Source organism: Mauremys reevesii, linkage group 1 (assembly GCF_016161935.1).
Source record: "Mauremys reevesii isolate NIE-2019 linkage group 1, ASM1616193v1, whole genome shotgun sequence".
Lineage (NCBI taxonomy): Eukaryota > Metazoa > Chordata > Testudines > Geoemydidae > Mauremys > Mauremys reevesii.
The window spans coordinates 355,044,619-355,069,069 of record NC_052623.1 but is presented as its reverse complement, the minus strand read 5'-3'; the positions used below and the strand labels follow the sequence as shown (position 1 = coordinate 355,069,069).

Below are 24,451 nucleotides of genomic sequence, written 5' to 3'. Positions count from 1 at the left end.
CCATATAACATATGAGACAAAGATCAGGCCTGGAGGAATCTATCACCCCAGAACAGTGTCAGTGGATGATATGTGTTACTTCTAGCTGCTGTTTTCTGATATTTTTGCCAGCGCTTGAACTGTTTAAATGCTATATTTCAGGCGAGCTTACGTACGCCTGAGCTGACCTGGGAGAGGGTGAGATCTCAAGTAGACCATGTCATCTGGCCAGATGGGAAGAGGATAGTGCTGCTGGCAGAGGTAAGTAACACACACGTCAGGGACTGTTACCCTAATGCGCTGCCTAGGGTTGAGTGGGCCATGGAGCTCAAGAACCTCTAGAGATTGCTGCATAGGCCCAAGCAGCTCACCGACGTCTCTGTGGGTAGAAGGATTTGTTAGCTCCCAAAGCCCTGCTGTGTCTGTCCCTCTGGCGTGTTGTGTGGTCTGAACAGCTCCAGTGTTTCCCGCTCTGCCTGTGGCCCACAGCAGCCCACCCACCGGTATTGCGTCAGATTTCATTCTTCTGAAATCGTTTGAGTGAGCTTTTAGCCATCACCGACGGCTCAGCCGCAGAGATTCAATTGAGGACTGCTGGGACAATGAGCTACATATCTGTGCTTTCCCTAGGGCTACAATCTACTGTTAAGAAAGTTGCCAAAGGCCACAAGCTTCTGTCAGGTATTTCCTGTGGCTTTCACAAAGGAACAGGTGGCTGCATTCCCATGCATGTCTTTCTCTCTCCCTAACTCTGTTCCCCTGGGCTGTGATCTCATCAGCTCTCACCAGCTGAACTGGGCCTGGCGAGTCAGTACTCTGATGGGAAAGCTCCGGCGGCTCCATGGGGGTGTTGGTGATTGACCAGGTGGCACTCTCCTGGGGCTGAGCCAGTGTCCCAGCACAGGGTTGGGAAGGTGCTGCGCTTCTGACGGTGTGGGCTGTTAGCTAGTTCCATGGCCCTTTTCACACAAGTACAGGGCTTGGCACTGGCATCGAAAGTCCCATTTGAATTTGCTACTTCCTATGTCCCTAGCGCCCCCTGCAGGTTCCACTGGGAACAAGGTTCCTCACTTCTGTTGAGTGTTGCTATGTGCTCTTAAAGGACTGCTGCGCTCCACCCCAGCGGGGCTGCATTTCATTGATGGTTTGAAGCAATTTCTATATCCTTCTTCTGGCATCCTGCAGGCTGAAAGGTACCATGTGAATTAAGGAGCTTATTTTTTTTATTTCTCAGGGCCGTCTGTTGAACCTGAGCTGTTCCACTGTTCCCACCTTTGTATTGTCCATCACCGCAACCACTCAGGTGAGCAGCATTTGGGTTGAGCAAGAGGTGTCTCTTGCACCATGGTACATGCGAGTTACTCAGCCAGATGTGTTGTTTTATTCCCAGGCTCTGGCTTTGATAGAGCTCTACAATGCCCCTGAAGGGCGCTACAAACAGGACGTCTACCTGCTGCCTAAGAAAATGGGTAAGGGCACCCCCAGCCCCTGGCCGTAGCTTTCCCTGAGGTGGGACAGGGTGGGGGCTCTCCAGGGCTTTTGGAGATCTGGCTTCATCCTCTCACATTCTGGTGGGTTTTGTGTCTTAGATTTTTCCCCCTAAATTGGGGTGAGGATTGTCTGGTGGTGAGAGCAGGAACGGGAAGCAGCCAGAGGGGTTCTGTTCTTGGCTCGACTGCTGTGATTTTGGCAAGTTGCTCTATCTATCTTCTATGAAACGGTATCTCGCTTCCCTACCTCACAGGGGTATCGGTTAGAAAACAGGGTGAGGTTATGGGTTGACTATGATAGTGAGTCAGACCTAATTAATTCACATTCATTGTAGTGAAGAAGCTACTCAGTTTCAGGGTAGGATTCAGTCTCCCTAAGAGTCTCTTCCATTTTCCAAATCTAGCCATGTCTTCATTCTTTATGGCAGCGATCCTACAGCTTACACAATTAGCCAAACATCTGGAAATCCCAGAGCAGTTCCCCATCGTGACTTGGGTCTCCTGACACCAGTAACTTACCTTCTTTCAGATATGTTCATATAAAAACGTGTTTAAACCCTGCTTGAGGGTCGTGCAAGAATAAGATAAATCTCAGTAGGAAAACCCGTGTGTGGATTACTAGGAGGCTTGAAGGGTAACAAGGGGTAACGTACTTTTCATTTTATAGCCCCTCCCATCTGAGATTCCAAGAACAATACAAGTGTGAAATAGGCTGCCTCGTCCTGTGAAGTAGGGAAACATTATCTCTGTTTGACATGGGGAAACCAAGGCAGCGAGGCAAATGACTTGCTTAAAGACACTTAGGGATTCAATGCCAGACCCCAGGAGTCCAGCGTCCCGTTCCCCTGCTGTAGCCAGTGGACACACACTGTGATCTGTAAGGATTTGCAGCAGCTATTTTTTTACTCTTTTCCTTCAGCTGAGCTAAGGGAGTGTAGTTCTTTTCTGTGTTTAGCAGAATCACATTTTTCTTAGGGATAATGAGTTGTATTCAGCTTGGAGGTCGTTTGTATTGATGTCAAGATCTGTAGAAATGACACAGCCCTTCTCCCTGTAAAGGTGAACAGCAATGCTTTGCTTTAAAAAAAAAAATGAAAAAAAAGTTCCTTCTTTCACTTCCCTGCCCAAGCCACCAGCGTCAGGTTCCAATGTTTCTCCTGCAATTCTTGGTGCACCCACTAACGTTGACTCAGGCAGATACATGAAAAAAGAAACACTTTAAAACTCCTCTCTTACTTTTCATAGACTCATAGATTCTAGGACTGGAAGGGACCTCGAGAGGTCATCGAGTCCAGTCCCCTGACCTCATGGCAGGACCAAATACTGTCTAGACCATCCCTGATAGACATTTCTCTAACCTACTCTTAAATATCTCCAGAGATGGAGATTCCACAACCTCCCTCGGCAATTTATTCCAGTGTTTAACCACCCTGTCAGTTAGGAACTTTTTCCTAATGTCCAACCTAAACCTCCCTTGCTGCAGTTTAAGCCCATTGGTTCCTGTTCTATCCTTAGAGGCTAAGGTGAACAAGTTTTCTCCCTCCTCCTTATGACACCCTTTTAGATACCTGAAAACTGCTATCATGTCCCCTCTCGGTCTTCTCTTTTCCAAACTAAACAAACCCAATTCTTTCAGCCTCCTTCATAGGTCATGTTCTCAAGACCTGCAATCATTCTTGTTGCTCTTCTCTGGATCCTCTCCAATTTCTCCACATCTTTCTTGAACTGCAGTGCCCAGAACTGGACACAATACTCCAGCTGAGGCCTGACCAGCGCAGAGTAGAGCAGAAGAATGACTTCTCGTGTCTTGCTCACAACACACCTGTTAATACATCCCAGAATCGTGTTTGGGTTTTTTGCAACAGCATCACACTGTTGACTCATATTTAGTTTGTGGTCCACTATAACCCCTAGATCCCTTTCTGCCGTACTCCTTCCTAGACAGTCTCTTTGTTTGCATGTGATACGTTAACACCTAAGAGGCCAGACCCTGCACTTCTTACAGGGCCAAAACCCCCCTGGAGGTCAGGATGGGCCACATGGAATATGTACAGTAACTCCCCACTTAACGTCCTCTCGCATAACGTTGTTTCGATCTTACGCCACTGCTCCATTACAGAACATGCTGGTTTAAAGTTGTGCAATGCTCCACTATAACGTCATTTGGCAGCCTGCTTTGTCCACAGCTGGCAACCCCCCATCAGCTCTCCTACGCTGCCCCCCCCCCGAACCTCCTGCCCGCCAGTGGACCCTGCGGATCAGCGTCTTCCCCCTCCTCCCCCTGCCTCCTGCCCGCAGCAATCAGCTGGTTTGCAGCGTTCAGGAGGGAGCGGGGAGGAGCGAGGACTCAGCACGCAGGCTTCCCGTCCCTCCCGAACGCCACAAACCAGCTGATTGCCGTGGGCAGAGGGGAGAGAGGGGAGAAGCGAGGACGTGGCATGCGGAGTAAACAGGGAGGAGGTGTGGGGGAGAAGAGGCAGGTTAAGGGTGGGAGCTTGGGGGAAGGGCTGGCGTGGGCGGGCCGAGGGTTGAGTCCCCTGCCCCCGGTGCTTGCACAGTAGGGGAAGCTGCTGCAGCTGCTGCGCAACGTGCTTCTCCTTGCCTACAGCACCTTCAGCCTCCTGGCCTGCCTCACTGTCTGCAGTGCCAGGGGGCTGGGCCTCTGTGGGGTAAGGCGGGCACCTCCCATTGCTTCATACTCAGCAGTGATGTTCCCACTGCTTCATACTCAGCAATGGTGATTGTAGTATTACATTGTTTCTTTTAAATTGTTTAAAACATAAACCTGTTTTAAATTGCGTGTTTAAAATGTATATAATGCCCTTTTGTCTGGCAAAAAAAAAAATTTCCCTGGAACCTAACCCCCCCATTTACATTAATTCTTATGGGGAAATTGGATTCGCTTAACATGGTTTTGCGGGAAGTTGCATTTTTCAGGACTATAACTAGAACGTTAAGTGAGGGGTTACTGTAAGCCTAGGGTTAGTGGGACTCGTGTCAGCTGACCTATGTCAGGGAACCCTGGGCTTGAGCGTCTACACTGCATTTTAACTCTAGGTAAAGGATTTTCTGACCCGTGCTCAAACCTAGGACTCTGGTGTCCACACTGCAGTGCACAGATCTTAGTCAAAGTAACCCTTTCCCCAAGTGCATCGCACCCTAACCCCGTGTCGACACTCTAGCCCTACAAACGTGTTGCATTGTGGGAAAACTCTACTGCCCACCCTGTTTCCTAACTGATGGTGCTGTCGATGGGACTCCAGTGCCCACACGAGTACATCAACTGCATAATTAGCTATTTGGTGCCTGTCTTGGTAGAATCACTGCAGTTGGAGAAGGCTTTATACTGAACTGACATCTAATCTGAGAATCGGGCTCCCCCGCTAGGCTGAGTTACACTGGCAGGAAAATACCCATGTGCAGCTGAGGATAATCAGGACATGAATCTCCAGGGCCATCAAAGTATTAAAATGAAATGCTGCAATTCTTAATTTTTAAAATGGGATGTTCAATGGAAGTGGTTTTGGTTGGTTGGTTTTTTTAATTTATTTTTGTCTGTTTTGAAGTTTGACATAAAATGTAGGTTTCAAGAACAAAAACACACATAACCCAGCCTGGCTGCTGCCCGCTGCAGAGCGGTGAAGTGTGTCCCCAGGGCTTGGGGTGCAGAGTGCTCCAGCATCCCCTTAGGACCCTTATCCCTGCCCCCACCGCACCCTGGGAGGCTCCCACTCACCTCTCACAGTGCACGCTGCCCAGGCGCCTCTTCACACTTCGCCCCCAGGAGGGCCCCGAGCAAGGACAGAGAGCGGAGCAGGACCAAGCAGCTACCCTGCAGGGAGCGGGAGCAGCTGAGGTCCTTTTCCCCCGGCCGTGCTGAGACGTGGGCTCTGCCACTCCCCTTCCCTGCAGGGCAGACGCTTAGTTCCCGCTCCACTTTCTGGCTCTTGCTCCTGGGCACCCCTGCCCTCCTGGGGGTTGGATGTGCAGGGCGCCCAGCCAGCATGGCCCAAAATCTGGCTGTGCTCTTGTGACCAGGAAGCAGCTTTTTCTGATCCGTCGCCGTTGAAAAGCCTGCAGGCTGTCTGGTAGTGTGCTTGCAGCAGAGAATGGATTAATGCTGCCCTGAGCTGGAGTGGTGTCCATGTGCAAGAGAGGGCAATAGACTGCACCGCAGATTGTTGGCATAGAGAGGACTAAGGAAGTTGCCCCAAGGAACTCTGGGATACATTCAGAAGACTTCTGGGATCAGAGTCAAGCTAGAGCTGTGTGGACACAGGCAAGCAATAGGGCTCAGACCCTCCAGCCCTGGAGAGTTCCGGAGACCCTAGGTTCGAGCCCTAGGTTAACATAATTGGTGTGTGGACTCAAGGAGGGCTAGGCGTAAGCCTGAGCTTACATTGCTGTGTAGACAGACCCATAGTCTGTTACAAGTTGTTACGTAAAATGCAAAAGCCCTTTCGGGGCTTTATGCATTAGAGCTCCTTCAGCGAGGGAGGGACCCAAGGGATTTGCCGCGTTCAAGCTAATTTCCCAGGGCTTGAATCTGTTTCAGATGAGTATGTGGCAAGTCTTCATCTTCCAACGTTCGATGCACATCTGACAGAACTAACAGATGAACAAGCAAAGTACCTGGGACTAAATAAAAACGGGCCTTTCAAACCAAACTACTACAGGTGCTGGTTTTAAACATCATCTTTCTTTCTCTCTCTCTCTCTTTCTCTCTAATGTAATATACGCAGACGCGTATGTATGTGTGGGAATCAGCTCAATCCTAAATATATGAGCAAGAAGAATCACTGTGCTTAAGCATCTAATTCCACAGGTACCCTGAGAAGGGTTCATGGAGTCCTGGTCATTGCCCATTGCCCCAGTATATCAAAACATGATATGAAATGGTGGAGGTACAGAATGAAGGACATCAGACAATGCATGATCAGCTCTGATACCCAGAACACTTGGTGTGAAATGAGGCAGCCTATTGTACCTGGCAGAAGCTGTCATCCTAAAGTGGCGAATCTCAAAGTAACACCATCCAGCCAACTCAAATGACAAATTATTTTTAAAATCTGAGAAGCACAAAATGGCCCAAAGCAGTGTTTCTGCTAGCGTCCCTCGGGGAGCATTTCTAGTGGCAAGGGTCTTGGTGCAGTACAGACTTTAGTACTGGAACCTCCTCTATTGCCCTGTGTGCTAGATTGCCATACTTACATGCATAGCTCCCGTTTGTGCCTTTGCAAATGTACCTCAGAATGTTTTAAGTGGTGTTCCTGTCGGCCTTGGACTGTAATCACTTGGGGCAAGGACTGTCTTTCTCAGAGTCTGTACGGGTCTGGATACGTTGACAGTGCTCAGTAAAAAATAAAAGCTGCACTATGATACCTTAGAGCATCTCTCTTCCAGGTCAGACTATTGGGAAATCTTCTCATTCATTTATTGCTCCTGTTTACAGGTGGGATGAGAATGGGTTTGCACCGTCACAGATCAGTTTGAGCGTGCGGAATGGGGCTGTGCCGGAATACACTCCTTTGCCTTATGAACCCCAAAGTTTAACTATAATGTACAATTCATAGCACGTCAGTGTTGATATGAGCTTTGAACCCCGCAGCCCCAGAACACTTAAAGAATTATCTTCGGAGTTAGAGGTGGGAAAGACCCGCAAAACGCCGGTTAGTTTTCCTTCCCAGTCTGCGATGCGTTCCTGTCCAATGTCACAAGCTATGGGACTTCGACCATTTCTAGATCTTAACCATTTTCTGCTGTTCAGTCTAAATTTCCCTTGGCTCAGTTCCATGTATTATTGATTTGTTTAGCACCAACAACGTGCTGGGTAGTGTACAGGACACAGACAGTCTCTGCCTCAAAGTGCTTATGGTAGACCTGCATATAGAGAAGTTGGGGGCTGTTTGGGATCACACACAAAAGACAAGGGAAGAAATTTTCAAAAACTTCTAAGTCCCATATTCTGCAGTGACTTAAGCACTTAGATCCAGAGTTTATAGCCAGAAGGGACCATTAGATCGTCTAGTAGGACCTCCTGCATGACCCAGGCCATTAAATTTCACCCCATGATGCCTGTATTGAGTCCAGTAACGTGTTTGACTAAAGCACATCTTCCAGAAAGGTAGCCAGGCTTGATGTGAAGACATTGAGAGAGAGAGAATCCACCACTTCCCTTGGTACTTCGTTCCAGTGGTTAGTAACTGTCACTTAAAACTTTGTGCCTTATTTTCTACTTGAATTTGTCTGGCTTTAGCTTCCAGCCATTGGTTCTTGTTGCCTTTCTCCGCTAGATCAAAGAGCCCTTTCGTACCTGGTATTTTCTCCCCATAAATGTATTCAAACACTGCAATCAAGTCACCTCTCAGTCTTCTGTTTGATAAACTAACAGACTGAGCTCTTTCGGTCTCTCACTGGAAGGCATTTTCTCCAGCTCTGAAATAATTTTTGTTCTTTTCGGCATTCTTTCCAATTTTAAACCATCCATTCTTAAAGCTTTTCACTCAGGTCATTAAAAGTCAATGGGACTTAGGTGCTTTTGAAAATTGTACCAGAGGTCTAGGATGTTGGGGCAAAGTTGAAGGCCTTGTGGGTGTCTAAATTTGATGGGGTGTTTAAGGGAGGAAGAGGTTATACCCTCCTAAACAGTCTCCTTCCTCCTTTGCATTTATACCCACTAAATCATTACACTCTGTCTGATCCTGGCAGTGATCAATGTACAGGTTTATACACCACCACTAACTGAGAGCATTATGTCTCCTCTTTTTTCAGGTATTAAGTTTCTGCAGCTGTAACCAGAAGAAGTAAGGAACACGAATCCAAGCCTTTTCTCAGCTATTGTACAGGATGAAATAGTACAAGCTTCTTAAATCAGAGCTGGACTTGCTCACGTAGTAGACAGTGTGTTAGGTTATTTATTTATTAAACTAGAGTACTGTACGTGCGGCCTCTGCCAATGGTGTTTTTTACTGCCAGGGGACTGTGAGACAGCTGATTTTTGGTTTTGGGGGGGCGGGAAGCAAGGGGAGGAAAGAAGAATCTGGCTGAATTATTTTGTTGCAAAGTATCTGTTAGCTTCAAGTAATCCATTATCGCTGTATGTCTATTCTAATATACAGGGGATGGAGGACAATGCATGAGGCGAGATTTGGGATCAGACTTCAAGCTTGCACGTTACATTAGTACCTTAATGTCTAGGAACTTAATTTCAAGGTTGCACATTTCCTTTGTACCTTAACATTTCTTACCTGGAAGCAGATTCTGGGCCAGTCCCCAGAACTGTCTGTCAGTTTTCAGGGTAGGATGCTGTTATTTTGTTTCCATGCCATTTTAAAATGAAACTAGCACAAGCCTCTTTGCTCTAGACATTGCTGACAAGACTGGTGCTATCTTAGTAGTGAAACACTAAATCTTGCCAGCAGCCACTGGGGAAAACTCTCTACTCTGATTATTGTGCAAGGACAGGCTTTGGCAACAAGCCAAAATGAACTTTGCCTTAGCACTGTGGGAAGCTGTAACCAAGAGTCCAGTTTGTAGCATCAGCTAGGGACACCCCGCAGCCTGAGTTAGGAGCCCGGGAGGCAGAGATGCACCCACTCTAAAGCAAGCGGTGATGAACGCTGCGGGCTTCACACCGGTGGACTAAGACCCAATTACACACCATTCTTCAGCAACTTTGCAGTATTTTTCTGCAGCTTTTGATGAGTGCCAACGTTTTACAATTCAACCAAAGCTATATTTCTCATGGAGCAGTTGTGTGGCATCTTGTGCTCACGCTTGTGGAACAGCCTTGCGACTTTGCCGACAAATGCTGCTTACATTTCAAGGTAGCTCTTCGAGATGACACTCAGAAGCTTGTTGTTCACACTGCTGCAGAATGAAGCAGTAAAACAGATCAGTTCTGAGGACCGTTCTTGACACAGTCCTTCTCCAACTGGTATTTCAGTCCTCTCTGGAAGTGACTTCTATGTAAAAAAGCACCTGTTTCTGGGCAACGTTTCCCAGACTCCCAGTGCCGGAGCTGTTTGAGTCTTATTTTCAAATATTCATTTGTTCAATGAATGAATTCTAGGGAATCTTATTTGGATTTACAAGCGCCAGTAATTATCCCGAGTAACTACCATAGAGTATGCTCTGTCCTGAGAGCTAGATGTTATAAGTAGAGTTCAGAATCACTGTCACATTAGTATCTTGTCAAGTCTTGCTGTGTTAGTCAGAACTGATGGAAGATAAACATGCCTGGTACTTCTTTTAGCCCAAGATGTCCTGTCTGGATGCTGCATACAACACAGCCATGCGTGTCAAGGTCATTTTTAAGGTTGCCATATCTCCCCAGAGTCATTGATGACATGTTTCTTTTTTAAAATTCAAGGTACTTCAAGTGGTACTTACCAGACTTCCACTTGAGGCACTGACCTATCAGCCTAGGCTTTTATGTACCATGCTCATCACCCTGGTATCTGAGCACCTGATCAAGTGAAGATCCTTGTTTTGCCCTCTCTGAGTCCTTGGCCATTACGAATGGGAGAGGTGTCTTTGTGGCATTGTGTACTCACACGCAAAGGACAGAAATTGTGGTCTACAGGCAAGTCACAGAACCAACAAAATTAGACATGAAGACCACCTCCTGGGTCACCTTGTCCAATGTCACGGTTGTTTCTTACAGCAAGTTTTCTAGTATGCTGTTTAGTCCAATTTTCAACCTCCAAAGGGCTGGAGCTCAAGGTAGAAAGTTGTAGATAAGCTGTTGGAAGTTTTATGAGACTGCATCTGAGGGAGGCATCATAGAATGATCCCCAGTCATGTATCAATTGATCTTCAACTCTTGGTGGGTTTTATTCAGGTCCTGAGATTTTTCAGAAGAGACCACCGAATTATTGTTAAGATGCAAATTGGGTGTATTACTTTTATTACTTGTTTGAGTAACTTTATTCTGCAGCTATCCAGCTTTATCCTGGAGTCACTTTGGTTGTTTGTAGACGCATGGGGTGAAGTCCAGGCCCATGGAACTCAATGGCAAAGCTCCCCTTTGACTTCAGAAGGGCCAGGATTTCACTCGTAGGTCGCACTTTCTGGGCAGGGTCTGTTTCTGGTCAAAAGCCCCAGGAATGTATCCACCCTCGCTCCAAGATCTCGGCATCCATGGACTGCACAAATTGCCAAGGATAAAGGGGAAGGAGTTTCTTAGAGAGAGGCTTTTCTCTTCTGTGTACTAAACCAATCACAGAACCATTTCCCAGCAACCAGGAGTTGGGGGATGGGCAACACGTGTCTTTGATTTAATAGGGAACGTTATCTTGTCCTCCACCCTTGGATCTCTTGTGGTATAAGTGTCCATGTATGATGAGTAGGTACATGCATCCAACACGTCAATCTGCTCTTGATCTCACGTGGTTATGCCTGGCATGTGAAACTGCTTGTTAGACAAGTGCTTGGCGTCAGCCCTGGCTGTACTCTCTCTGTGAGCCTGCATCTCACCTCTGTGACCTGAGTTCAGTCATCTAGGGAGCAGAACCGTATTCGTGAAGTTGCTGTACACTTACTGGGAGTTCCCAGGCTAACACCGCGATGCTGGTTTGAAATCTGATAGTGAAGTGTAGCCTTCAGTAAGGGTATCTTAGGACAGGTATCTTTGGGAGGGTTTTTCCCATACACACTCCTATCAATGAGCTGGAACAGAATGGGTGCAAATGTTCCCAGCTGACGGACACACGGAAGTTCCTTCTCTCTTTATTCACTAGAGACAGTTGAGTCAAGATGTGTGCACTTTTTACAGAGTTGGCTCTGCAGACGTGAGGTGGCATGGCTGGGAATGCCCCATGCAGACTGAGAGACAGTCATTGCTTAACGTGACCTGGGCTCCTCGTCTGCTGTCTGGGGCAGGGACTAGGAGACCAGAGCACCCCAAAGTGTGGCCCAGGGCCACTCTTTCCCTTGAGGGAGAGGTGCAGCCTCAGAGACTGCAGGCCCCTGCATGCATTTCTGCGCAGATCAAGATGGAGCATTGCAAGCTGGGGGGTGCAGTCCCTGTGCTTTACGGAAATGGAGCATTGTAATCCGTTCCAAGTGGCCAGTGCTCTTGGGCATCGTTCGGGCACCCCCTAGCTATATGTGTGGAAACAGTTCCTAGTTTTCCCCGAGAGCTGACGAGACTGTCAGCAGCACACAGTGGCGCTACCAGCCTTCTCTTCTCTCTTATTTTGTGGGGAAGGCGACCACATTAACCTGTCTCTGTTTTCTGGAGTGAAGCCACTTAGGAAATGCCGCTGTGGGTCACGTGTTGATCCGGGCACCCTTTGGAAAAATGGGGTCAGAAATCCGGCTGAATCTGCCCCAGGACAAAACCCATTCCATCAGGTGACCCGACGGTGCATCTCAGAAGGGTCGCTTACCTATTCCAAGTCTGTCACTAGTGTAGCGTGTGGTGGTGCTGTCCTCATCAGTGAATTTGTTTGTGCTGATTTTAAGCTCATTTTATCTTCAGTGTAGCTATAAGAAGAAGAAAAAATCATTCTAAATGGCTTTTCTCCCCCTCTGATCTTTTACAGATTTTCTCCATGTTGCTATGCCTTCTTGTAAGCTTTTTTGCTTGCTTGGCTTTTCCTACTCAATCTGGAATCATACTCCATGATCATCTCTAAATTAAGTGTAACGGGTTTTTTTAAATGTAACAGTTTTTTTAAATATTAGAAAAAGGAAATAGGCGACACCAGCAAAATCTTATAAGGAAAATAATTCTGTTCTGAACTTTAGAAACCAGGAAAAGAAACCCAATCATCTGTCATAATTCTACAGTAAGGAAGTAAAAACTAAGACTATAACATTTTCAAAAGGATGTTTTAAATATTAATGTCTGAGTGATTGTATTAGATCAGCAATAAAGACTCTGTAATCTCAAAACACAAATAAAATGTTGCAAAATTCACTTGGCCTCTGGAGTGTGTTCATGTGGTAGGCCCTGGTAATGGTTGGAAACAGGATGGTATGTTACAGAGAAGGTTACTAACCTCTCAGCTTTTGTGACAACCAGGTACCAAAATGGGCCCGTCATTGTCTATTTGTCACACTACAAACTGCATGTCAGAGCAACACCAATAGTTTTAATGAGCGTGTTGGCCACTAATGTTCTCTTCTAGCCTGTGAGTATTTCCAGGGCCAATCAGTTTCTTAAGGTATTGTCCCAATCCACGTATTCCCTAAATATAAACGGCCCGTTCACTGTTGCCTCTGCCAAGGGCTGAAGCCGTCCATTAGCCACATATTGTATTGCCAGTACTAGTGGGTTTATAAAAACTTCAGCTGCTGGAAATGGCTGGTTCCCCACCCTGCTTAGCAGGATCAGGTTTCCAGTCACATTCTTCCTCCCAGTTTTTCATTGTCTCAGACACTTCTGCTCCTTCCAGCCCCATTCCTCTGCTCCAGTTGTTACCCAGCCAACTCCATCCTCTACCCAGTGTGTGGACTTTTCCCTCCAGACTGATTCTGACAGAGGATCTGCCTTGACTTGGCATCTATCTCTCTCCTTCCTTTCCTCCCGGGGTGCACTGGGTGTACCTAGCCCATAATGCCATCTCTATTGTGTAGACAGCACCTTAGGTGTGCAGGGGGCTTTGCAAATGAAAACGACAGTTGCCTGCTCCGAGGAGCTTGCAATCTAAATTAGATACCCTCGTCTTCTCATAATCACAAACCGATGTGGGGTAACAGCAGCCAGTCTGGAGCTATTCACAGAGTAAGGCCACGGTGGTGGTTCATTGTTTTAAAGAATGTATTGGGGGATATTGTCCCAGGACTCGGGGGCAGTGAATGCTCCGGTCACCTGCACTGGGAGAGCTGCAGAGAAGTGAATTAACCGTTTTTGTAGTACCCGTCTTGCTTTTTCTGGAGAATATTGTCGTTAGTGTTCTTGTAACTCAAAATCAACCGGGCAGATTTTCTTCAAGCTTTGCAGAAACATTCTCCTTTGCCATCAGGGTGCATCTGGCAATTCTCAGGCCAAACCAATTCTCCAAGCCAAGGTTATAGTCATTTTATACTGAACTGCTGATTGCAACCTTAATGCTGGACATGCTTCCAGCCCTCAGTACAATACAGCAGCCCACAGCTGTCTCTGCAGAGGTGGCCTGTGAGAGGCGGTTCTGGCTACTAAGTTTCCCATCCCTTCTGTGTTTTGCAGAGTGATTGGAATTAGTCTGTGGAGAAGCTGTCTGAGTGTTGTTGGAAATTGTTTTGGTTGTAGGTTTCTTGGGTTTTCTCCTGTTCCTGATCTGTCCTTGGTGAAAACAAGCTAAATTGTGTCTGGAAAAAAATCACCTTATCTTGTTTTGCTCCCATTCTGTCACCTCCCTTCCCAGCCCTTTTGCAAAATAATCAGTGTTTACACAAGACCCAGAAAGACAACAGGAAAATATAGATTAAAAAGATGAACAGAATAAACCAGTGGCCATTTTGAAACACAAAATCAGACCACTCCTGGCTGAAAGCTGCATGGACTAGAGTGTGATGAGACCACGGGCAGAGAATTGTGGGCAGATTTCTGCCTCGTGTGACAGGTGTGCAGGACCCCTGGATGAACAGGACACAAATCACACAGGCCACTAGATAATTGATTTTAGGATGCTCCTTTATTGAGCATCAGAAACCTTGTAACCTAGCAGTAATGTAACTACACGGCTCTGAATCTGCAGCTCTGGCTGGTGAACAGTATACAGAAGAAGGATGCCGTGCCCTTGTGGGAAGCCTTTCAGAAGTAACATGTAGACTGCAGGGGGAGAGAGCCCGTAACTCCCTGAGAACTTGCATGGTGGCACTTCCCATCAAGTCTGTCCCTCCATGATGCATTGGGCAGGTGTGGTTCTTTGTCTTTTCTGAGCACATCTCCATTAACTACCCTCCTCCGTGGGTAGCGGTGACGTCAGGTGCTTGGATGGAGGATGCATCTGATGGAGTTACCGGGGGTGAAAGTGATGACCAGCCACTGCTGAAGTCTAAGTAAGTCAGTATCTCTAGAGATCTCTCAGAAGGCAGTGACTTAACAGGTCATTTTAAACTCCCATCTGCTCCTAGAGGTCCCCAGTCCTCCAGGATTCTCACAACCTGCTGTTGGAGAGCATGTCAAGGGACAGCATCTCCTAAGGAGTAGAATTAATTCATAGACTCATAGACTTTAAGGTCAGAAGGGACCATTATGATCATCTAGTCTGACCTCCTGCACAATGCAGGCCACAGAATCCACTTCAATAACAAACCCCTAACCTATGTCTGAGTTATTTAAGTCCTCAAATTGTGGTTTGAAGACCTCAAGGTGCAGAGAATCCTCCAGCAAGTGACCCATGCCCCACGCTGCAGAGGAAGGCAAAAAACCTCCAGGGCCTCTGCCAATCTGCCCTGGAGGAAAATTCCTTCCCGACCCCAAATATGGCGATCAGTTAAACCCTGAGCATGTGGGCAAGACTCACCAGCCAGCACCCAGGAAAGAATTCTCTGTAGTAACTCAGATCCCATCCCATCACAGACCACTGGGCATACTTACCTGCTGATAATCAAAGATCAATTGCCAAATTAATTGCCAAAATTAGGCTATCCCATCATACCATCCCCACCATAAACTTCTCAAGCTTAGTTGCCTATAAAGCATTTAGAAATAAACAAGTACATAAGAACATAAGAAAGGCCGTACCGGGTCAGACCAAAGGTCCATCTAGCCCAGTATCTGTCTACCGACAGTGGCCAATGCCAGGTGCCCCAGAGGGAGTGAATCTAACAGGCAATGATCAAGTGATCTCTCTCCTGCCATCCATCTCCATCCTCTGACGATCAGAGGCTAGGGACACCATTCCTTACCCAGCCTGGCTAATAGCCATTTATGGACTTAGCCACCATGAATTTATCCAGTCCCCTTTTAAACATTGTTATAGTCCTAGCCTTCACAACCTCCTCAGGTAAGGAGTTCCACAAGTTGACTGTGCGCTGCGTGAAGAAGAACTTCCTTTTATTTGTTTTAAACCTGCTGCCTATTAATTTCATTTGGTGACCCCTAGTTCTTGTATTATGGGAATAAGTAAATAACTTTTCCTTATCCACTTTCTCAACATCACTCATGATTTTATATACCTCTATCATGTCCCCCCTTAGTCTTCTCTCTTCCAAGCTGAAGAGTCCTAGCCTCTTTAATCTTTCCTCGTATGGGACCCTCTCTAAACCCCTAATCATTTTAGTTGCCCTTTTCTGAACCTTTTCTAGTGCTAGAATATCTTTTTTGAGGTGAGGAGACCACATCTGTACACAGTATTTGAGATGTGGGCGTACCATGGATTTATATAAGGGCAATAATATATTCTCAGTCTTATTCTCTATCCCCTTTTTAATGATTCCTAACATCCTGTTTGCTTTTTGACCGCCTCTGCACACTGCGTGACATCTTCAGAGAACTATCCACGATGATGCCAAGATCTTTTCCTGACTCGTTGTAGCTAAATTAGCCCCCATCATGTTGTATGTATAGTTGGGGTTATTTTTTCCAATGTGCATTACTTTACATTTATCCACATTAAATTTCATTTGCCATTTTGTTGCCCAATCACTTAGTTTTGTGAGATCTTTTTGAAGTTCTTCACAATCTGCTTTGGTCTTAACTATCTTGAGTAGTTTAGTATCATCTGCAAACTTGGCCACCTCACTGTTTACCCCTTTCTCCATATCATTTATGAATAAATTGAATAGGATTGGTCCGAGGACTGATCCTTGGGGAACACCACTAGTTACCCCTCTCCATTCTGAGAATTTACCATTAATTCCTACCCTTTGTTCCCTGTCCTTTAACCAGTTCTCAATCCATGAAAGGACCTTCCCTTTTATCCCATGACAGCTTAATTTACGTAAGAGCCTTTGGTGAGGGCAGTAAAGTACAGTAAAACTCATTTACAGAAACTGATACAGTGAAATTCTAAGTACAGTGAAGTCAAATTTAATTCCCCAATGTGCTAAAACATGCAAACTAATTCTGAATAAAGGGCATTTCCACCTGAGGAAGTTGTTCTGTGAAAACATGACCTTGCTCTAGGAGTTACCGTATTTAACAATCATATACGCTATTTTAAATAAATTGTTAGTATACAGTTATGTTCAATTACAGTGAAATTATGGTTGTGTTTTACTTTACTGGCAGAAGGCAAAGTTTTGCAGGCTCCATGTAGACGTGCTGGTGTTAAATGACTGCAGCTTCTCTGCTGTGACTGCTCAAGCTGGAGCAATGGGCATCCCTTCTGCCTTCTCTTCCGTTAACTCCCAGCGTCCGTCACCTGGCTAAATAATAGAAGTGAGCTGAATAATTAACAATACCATGCAAAAGATGGGGATCCACTCATGCAATGGTCATGGGGTTGCCCATCAGTGCACTCTGCAGCCAGAGAAACACAGGGCTCGGTGGAACTCGCTAGCAATGCTGCAGAATTAGACCTTCTGAAAAGAGCAGAACATTTGCTGCCTGGGAAGAAGAAAAATTGACAACTGAAAAATTTTCTATTAAAAAAATGAATAGAAATGTGGGTGCCAGGTGTTTCTCTCAATCCCGCTCTTCAGTCTTCACTTACATAGGGCCACCTGGGCATTCAATAAGAGAGGAGCCTATGTCTGGTAAGTCCGCTCGTCAATCCTCTCCCCTAACCCCACACATGGCAGGATTGTTCCCTCCAGCTGTTACACTTTGTTCTGCAGCGTTTTGTGCAATTGAATTTAAAATAACGCAAGCAGCAGCCTTCCCCATTTTCCCTGGGGAGACAACTCCACATTCCAATGCTCCAGTGCTTAATCTAATGCAGTTGCTGTAGTCCGTTCCATTACGCTCTTTTAGCTGGCTGTAGGGTGGTTCTGAGTTTATCTTTTCATGTCAGTTTTGCTTTCCCATTTCTTGGTGTCACTGGACTCCACTGATTTGATTTGTTCTCTCATTTCCCCGATGGCCATGGCGCCCGATACAAGTATGTGTGCTGCAGACGAGCAATGGCAGGCGGCTTGAACAGCTGGGGGCCGACTCCTGGAGCCCTTCCCCATACTTACACTTCCTGTGGAAGTCACTGCGACTCCTCAGCTGAGAAAAGGTTCATTATCCATTGTGTTCATACACTTCCCTACATGAGTCGCCTCTTGGTCATGGGAGTCAGCTGCTGTGTTAGACTCTCGGCAAGAGGCCTGCAGTGAAGAGCTCCCGTCTACCACCCGTTGTGTGCATTTTGTTCTGGGATCCCTGTCTCCTTTCCTGGTGATTGTTACCAATAAACTCCATTGGGTGGAGCCTTTCCGCTCTCTCTGAATCCAAAACTAGCCCCCGATTCCCTTAGTTTCAGATGTGTAGAAAATCCTCTGCAGCCCTCCGTCATCTCCGCAAGGCCTGACTCAAACACTCTCCCAAACCATTACCTGGCTCATTGTAATTTTAACCTTATGTCCTTGGTGGCTTTACCACCCCCAAAGCGGGAGTGTTGAACATCCTCCTCTCACTGTCCCAAACTGCCTGTGAGTGACAGCTCGCTAGAACGAATGTCAGACGGAGAAGAAAAAAAACAGGAGTACTTGTGGCACCTTAAAGACCAACAAATTTATTTTAGCATGAGCTTTCGTGAGCTAAAGCTCACTTTTTCGGATGCTTAGAACGGAACACACAGACAGGAGATATTTATACATACAGCGAACATGAAAAGGTGGAAGTATGCATACCAACAGGCAGAGTCTAATCAATTGAGATGAGCTATCTTTAGCAGGAGGAAAAAAAACTTTTTGAAGTGATAATTAAGATGGCCCATAGAAGGTGTGAGGAGAACTTAACATAGGGAAATAGATTCAATTGGTGTAATGACCCAACCATTCCCAGTCTTTGTTTAGACCACAGTTAATAGTATCTAGTTTGCATATTAATTCAAGTTCAGCAGTTTCTCTTTGAAGTCTGTTTTTGAAGTTTTTTTGTTGCAAAATTGCCACCTTCAAGTCTGTCACTGAGTGGTTAGAGAGGTTGAAGTGTTCTCCCACTGGTTTTTGAATGTTATGATTCCTGATGTCAGATTTGTGTCCATTTATTCTTTTGCGTAGAGACTGTCCGGTTTGGCCAATGTACATGGCAGAGGGGCATTGCTGGCACATGATGGCATATATCACGTTGGTAGATGTGCAGGTGTACGAGCCCCTGATGGTGTGTCTGATGTGATTAGGTCCTGTGATGGTGTCACTTGAATGGATATGTGGACAGAGCTGGCATCGGGCTTTATTGCAAGGATAGGTTCCTGAGCTACCCAAGATCCATAAACCTGGAAATCCTGGATGCCCCATCATCTCAAGCATTGGTACTTTAACAGCAGGATTGTCTGGCTATGTGGACTCTCTCCTCAGGCCCTATGCTACCAGCACTCCCAGCCATCTTCGAGACACCACTGACTTCCTGAGGAAACTACAATCCATCAGTGATCTTCCAGAAAACACCATTCTGGCCACTATGGACGTGGAAGCCCTCTACACTAACATTCCACACAAAGATGGACTACAAGCCATCAGGAACAGTATCCCCGATAATATCACGGCTAACCTGGTGGCTGAACTTTGTGACTTTGTCCTCACCCACAACTATTTCACATTTGGGGACAATACATACCTTCAAATCAGCGGCACTGCTATGGGTACCCGCATGGCCCCTCAGTATGCCAACATCTTTATGGCTGACTTAGAACAACGCTTCCTTAACTCTCGTTCCCTAACACCCCTACTCTACTTGCGCTACATTGATGACATCTTCATCATCTGGACTCATGGAAAAGAAGCCCTCGAGGAATTCCACCGTGATTTTAACAATTTCCATCCCACCATCAACCTCAGCCTAGACCAATCCACACAAGCGGTCCATTTCCTAGACACTACTGTGCTAATAAACGATGGTCACATAAATACCACCCTATACCGGAAACCCACTGACCGCTATACTTACTTACATGCCTCCAGCTTCCATCCCAGACACACCACACGATCCATTGTCTACAGCCAAGCTCTAAGATACAACCGTATTTGCTCCAATCCCTCAGACAGAGATAAACACCTACAAGATCTCTATCAAGCATTCTTAAAACTACAATACCCACCTGCTGAAGTGAAAAAACAGATTGACAGAGCCAGAAGAGTACCCAGAAGCCACCTACTACAGGACAGGCCTAAAAAAGAAAATAACAGAACACCACTAGCCATCACCTACAGCCCCCAACTAAAACCTCTCCAGCGCATCATCAAAGATCTACAACCTATCCTTAAAGATGATCCCTCACTCTCACAGATCTTGGGAGACAGACCAGTCCTCGCTTATAGACAGCCCCCCAACCTGAAGCAAATACTCACCAGCAACCGCACACCATACAACATAAACACTAACCCAGGAACCTATCCTTGCAACAAAGCCCGATGCCAGCTCTGTCCACATATCTATTCAAGTGACACCATCATAGGACCTAATCACATCAGACACGCCATCAGGGGCTCGTACACCTGCACATCTACCAACGTGATATATGCCATCATGTGCCAGCAATGCCCCTCTGCCATGTACATTGGCCAAACCGGACAGTCTCTACGCAAAAGAATAAATGGACACAAATCTGACATCAGGAATCATAACATTCAAAAACCAGTGGGAGAACACTTCAACCTCTCTAACCACTCAGTGACAGACTTGAAGGTGGCAATTTTGCAACAAAAAAACTTCAAAAACAGACTTCAAAGAGAAACTGCTGAACTTGAATTAATATGCAAACTAGATACTATTAACTGTGGTCTAAACAAAGACTGGGAATGGTTGGGTCATTACACCAATTGAATCTATTTCCCTATGTTAAGTTCTCCTCACACCTTCTATGGGCCATCTTAATTATCACTTCAAAAAGTTTTTTTTCCTCCTGCTAAAGATAGCTCATCTCAATTGATTAGACTCTGCCTGTTGGTATGCATACTTCCACCTTTTCATGTTCGCTGTATGTATAAATATCCCGTCTGTGTGTTCCATTCTATGCATCCGAAGAAGTGAGCTTTAGCTCACGAAAGCTCATGCTAAAATAAATTTGTTGGTCTTTAAGGTGCCACAAGTACTCCTGTTCTTTCTGCGGATACAGACTAACACGGCTGCTACTCTGAGACGGAGAAGAGTCCAGCCCCACTGTGTGCGGGAAGACAGTTCACTGGCCCTGCAAAGTTGACATCCCCTTCTGCTCTGATTCAGAGGAGGGATTTTAAACCCCATCTCCTACCTGCCAGGTGAGTCCCTTAAACACCAGGCGAGAGCATCGTTATGTAGTTGTGCAAGACTCGGGAGCTTCAGCAGGAAAGCTTGGGAGCAGAGCAGCTGGCAGCCTGGCTGTTTACGTGAGTTTGGGGGACATCAGAGGTCAAGTCCCTGCTCCAGAGGGAGGATTCAAGCCTAGGCACATGCTCTAACCACGGGGCTACAGGTTAGAACAGGGGTCGGCAACCTCCGGCACGTGTCCCGAACGCGGCATGTGGCTCTGCCCTGCACCCCCCATGCCCCCAGCCCTCTGCCCTGACCCCCACACACCCCAGCCCTCTGCCCTGACCTCTGAACCCCCCACACCACCCAGCCTTCTGCCCTGCACCCCCCAAACACCCCCAGCCCTCTGCCCTGACCCCTGAACCCCCCACACACCCAGCCCTCTGCCCTGACCCCCCCACACACCCCAGCCCTCTGCCCTGAACCCCCCACACACCCAGCCCTCTGCCCTGACCCCCACACACACCCCAGCCCTCTGCCCTGAACCCCCACACCCAGCCCTCTGCCCTGACCCCACACACACCCCAGCCTCTGCCCTGACCCCTAAACCCCACACACCCCAGCCCTCTGCCCTGCACCCCACCCCTCTGCCCTGACCCCTGACCCCCCACACCCAGCCTTCTGCCCTGCACCCCTATCCTCTGCCCTGACCCTTGAACCCCATCCTGCACCCCACACCCACGATCCTCTGCCCTGCACCCCCATGCCTCCAGCCCTCTGCCCTGACCCTGAACCCCCACACACCCCAGCCCTCTGCCCTGACCCTGAACCCCCACACAGCCAGCCCTCTGCCCTGCACCCCACCCCTCTGCCTTGACCCTGAACCCCACACCACCCAGCCTTCTGCCCTGCACCCCCAAACACCCCAGCCCTCTGCCCTGACCCCTGAACCCCCACACCCATCCCTCTGCCCTGACCCTTGAACCCCATCCTGCACCCCCCCACACCCACGATCCTCTGCCCGGCCCCTTGAACTCCTCACACCCAACCTTGTGTCCTGCACACACCCCAGCCCTCTGCCCTGACCCCTGAACCCCCACACAGCCTTCTGCCCTGACCCTTGAACCTCCCCCCCACAGCCTTCTGCCCTGCACCCCCCAGACCCCCACTGCCCTCTGCTCTGACCCCTGAACCCCCCCACACACCCAGCCTTCTGCCCTGCACCCCCACCCCTCTGCCCTGACCCCTGAACCCCCCACACACCCCAGCCTTCTGCCCTGACCCCCACACCCCCAGCCCTCTGCCCTGACCCTGACCCCACACACCCAGCCTTCTGCCCTGCACCCCTATCCCTCTGCCATGACCCCTGAACCCCGTCCTGCACCCCCCACACCCACAATCCTCTGCCCTGACCCTTGAACTCCCCACACACCCAACCTTGTGTCCTGCACACACCCCAGCCCTCTGCCCTGACCCCTGAACCCCACACACCCAGCCTTCTGCCCTGCACCCCCACACACCCCAGCCCTCTGCCCTGACCCCTGACCCCCACACACATCCTCTGCCCTGACCCTTGAACCCTATCCTGCACCCCCACACCCCCATCCCTCTGCCCTGACCCTTGAACACCGTCCTGCACCCCCCCCACAGCCACAATCCTCTGCCCTGACCCTTGAACTCTCCACACACCCAACCTTGTGTCCTGCACACCCACACACCCAGCCTTCTGCCCTGACCCTTGAACCTCCCCCCCACAGCTTTCTGCCCTGCACCCCACACCCCCACTGCCCTCTGCCCTGACCCCTGACCCCCCCACACACCCAGCCCTCTGCCCTGCACCCCCAAACACCCCCAGCCCTCTGCCCTGATCCTGAACCCCTCACACACACCCAGACTTCTGCCCTGCACCCCCACACCCCCACTGCCCTCTGCCCTGAACCCCACCCAGCCTTCTGCCCTGCACCCCTACAGCCCCAAGCCCTCTGCCCTGACCCCTGAACCACCACCCCCAGGTCTGGGATCCCGGCTGCCGGCCTAGGTGAACAGAACCCCAGACCAGCAGCGAGCTGAGCAGGCCAGCGGTGTAAGATCAACAGTTTAATTTAATTTTAAATGAAGCTCCTTAAACATTTTGAAAACCTTGTTTACTTTACATACAACAATCGTTTAGTTATATATTATAGGCTTATAGAAAGAGACCTTCTAAAAACGCTAAAGTGTATGACTGGCACGAGAAACCTTAAATCAGAGTGACTAAATGAAGGCTCGGCGCGGCACTTCTGAAAGGCTGCCGACCCCGGATTAGAAGGTGACCCACACACTTATTTTGAAGCCGCCTGGAATGAAACACTTCATATGACTCAATATGGGCTTTTCCGATGGCTGACAAATTCCGACCATCAATGCAAACAGCTATTTGTGCTGATTCCCGGCTGGCCACGCTGAAAAATCAAGCGTGTGTTGGAGGCTGGAGAGAAGGCGAAGGGACAGCATTTTAAGGTTAACTAAAGATACCATCACCAGCTGCTCTCTCCTTGACTGTGATGCTCTTTGGAATCGAGCCCCAGTTCTCTGGGGGAGAGGATAAGAGGCCATATTAACGGCAGGACTTCTCTACTTCCACCCAAGCTGCCAGTGACGCAGCCGCCCTTGAGGAACGTTGCTGCTTCTGCTCTATGCATTCCCCCCTTCACTTCCTCCCTTCATCCCGTTTGAAACTTGCTGACCCCTGCCTGTGGGTTTCTTTCCACACAGCTGTTGAGGGCTGATTCAGATAAGGGCGGCAGTGTCACTGCAGTGGCCTGGAACCAATAGCCCCACCTCTGTGTTCGTTTAGAGATATTGACCAACGTGGTTTGCTAACGGGAAAGGAAGGGTTTCATTCTGCTGCTGCTGGGCTGTAGGAAATGGATGATGAATGTGAGGGTGATGTAATCCCAAGCAGCACTGAACTATACAGACCAAGGGCTAGTCCCTTCCCAGGAATAAACGAAGCTACGGAAGGTTTGAGTGAGTTGGGGCCTGGGGGTTGTGTCCTTTCTCTGCACAATAGAAGAATATTTCAATTTGGCAAAGCGCAGGAATCGGTTGACCCCTGGAAGACTCATTAGGGCAGGATCAGGTCCCTTATCTGCTCAGGGGGAACCCTGCACCTGTGCAGAGCCCCGCTGAGGTCACTTGGGGTGGGGGGAAGGGTTCTGAATGGCCACTGGAGCCAGACGGTGCAGAAATAGCTGCAGAATTGGGACCAGCGTTGAGCCAGATATTTCTTAAGCAGAACAATTCTGACAATAGCTCGTGGAGACGGGCTGTAGCTCTCCGGGCTGTACGGGGAGTTGCCCTGGTCATTTCTGCCGGTGCATAATACCCCTCTTCCCCGGATTCTGGAAGCACTTCTCCCCTTTAGCTAGAATTGTTATAAATTGTCAGCGATAATTACACTGAGCGGAACTTGGGAATGTCCAGAATGTGACGTCATGACTCTGAATATGCTCATTCCTCAGCCACGAAGGTGGTCTGCAATAGTGAGTCCTGCTTTCCCTTCTACAGAACTTTCCCTCCAAGGCTCCCAGAGTGCTTTGCATCATGGCAAGGAAAGTGTTGTCTCCTTTTACAGATGGGGAAACTGAGGCCCCCAGAGCCACCAAGTGACTTCAGTAAATAGCCTATTTCTATTTTATGTTTCTTCAATAACTGTTCCTACTTTGTATGTCGAAAGAAGCAGGGTGCTGTG

The 24,451-nt window shown here is 48.0% G+C and overlaps 1 protein-coding gene across 11 annotated transcripts in view; it reads left to right on the top strand.

Annotated features, from left to right (window-relative positions):
* Positions 1-12,393, top strand: part of AHCYL2 (adenosylhomocysteinase like 2) — a 202,836-nt gene extending 190,443 nt beyond the window's left edge. For 4 of the 11 annotated variants that reach the window (XM_039519910.1, XM_039519913.1, XM_039519914.1 and 1 more), the window contains 7 exons: positions 142-240; positions 610-660; positions 1,214-1,282; positions 1,370-1,448; positions 6,025-6,145; positions 7,590-7,664; positions 8,241-8,408. In XM_039519910.1, coding sequence (XP_039375844.1) covers positions 142-240; positions 610-660; positions 1,214-1,282; positions 1,370-1,448; positions 6,025-6,145; positions 7,590-7,664; positions 8,241-8,247 — 501 coding nt within the window. In that variant the 3' untranslated portion in view covers positions 8,248-8,408. Of the gene's footprint in view, positions 1-141; positions 241-609; positions 661-1,213; positions 1,283-1,369; positions 1,449-6,024; positions 6,146-7,589; positions 7,665-8,240; positions 8,409-12,016 lie in introns of those variants that run through there. The other 7 variants (XM_039519912.1, XM_039519917.1, XM_039519918.1 and 4 more) reach the window with 4 other exon arrangements.
* The last annotated feature ends 12,058 nt before the right edge of the window (positions 12,394-24,451 follow it).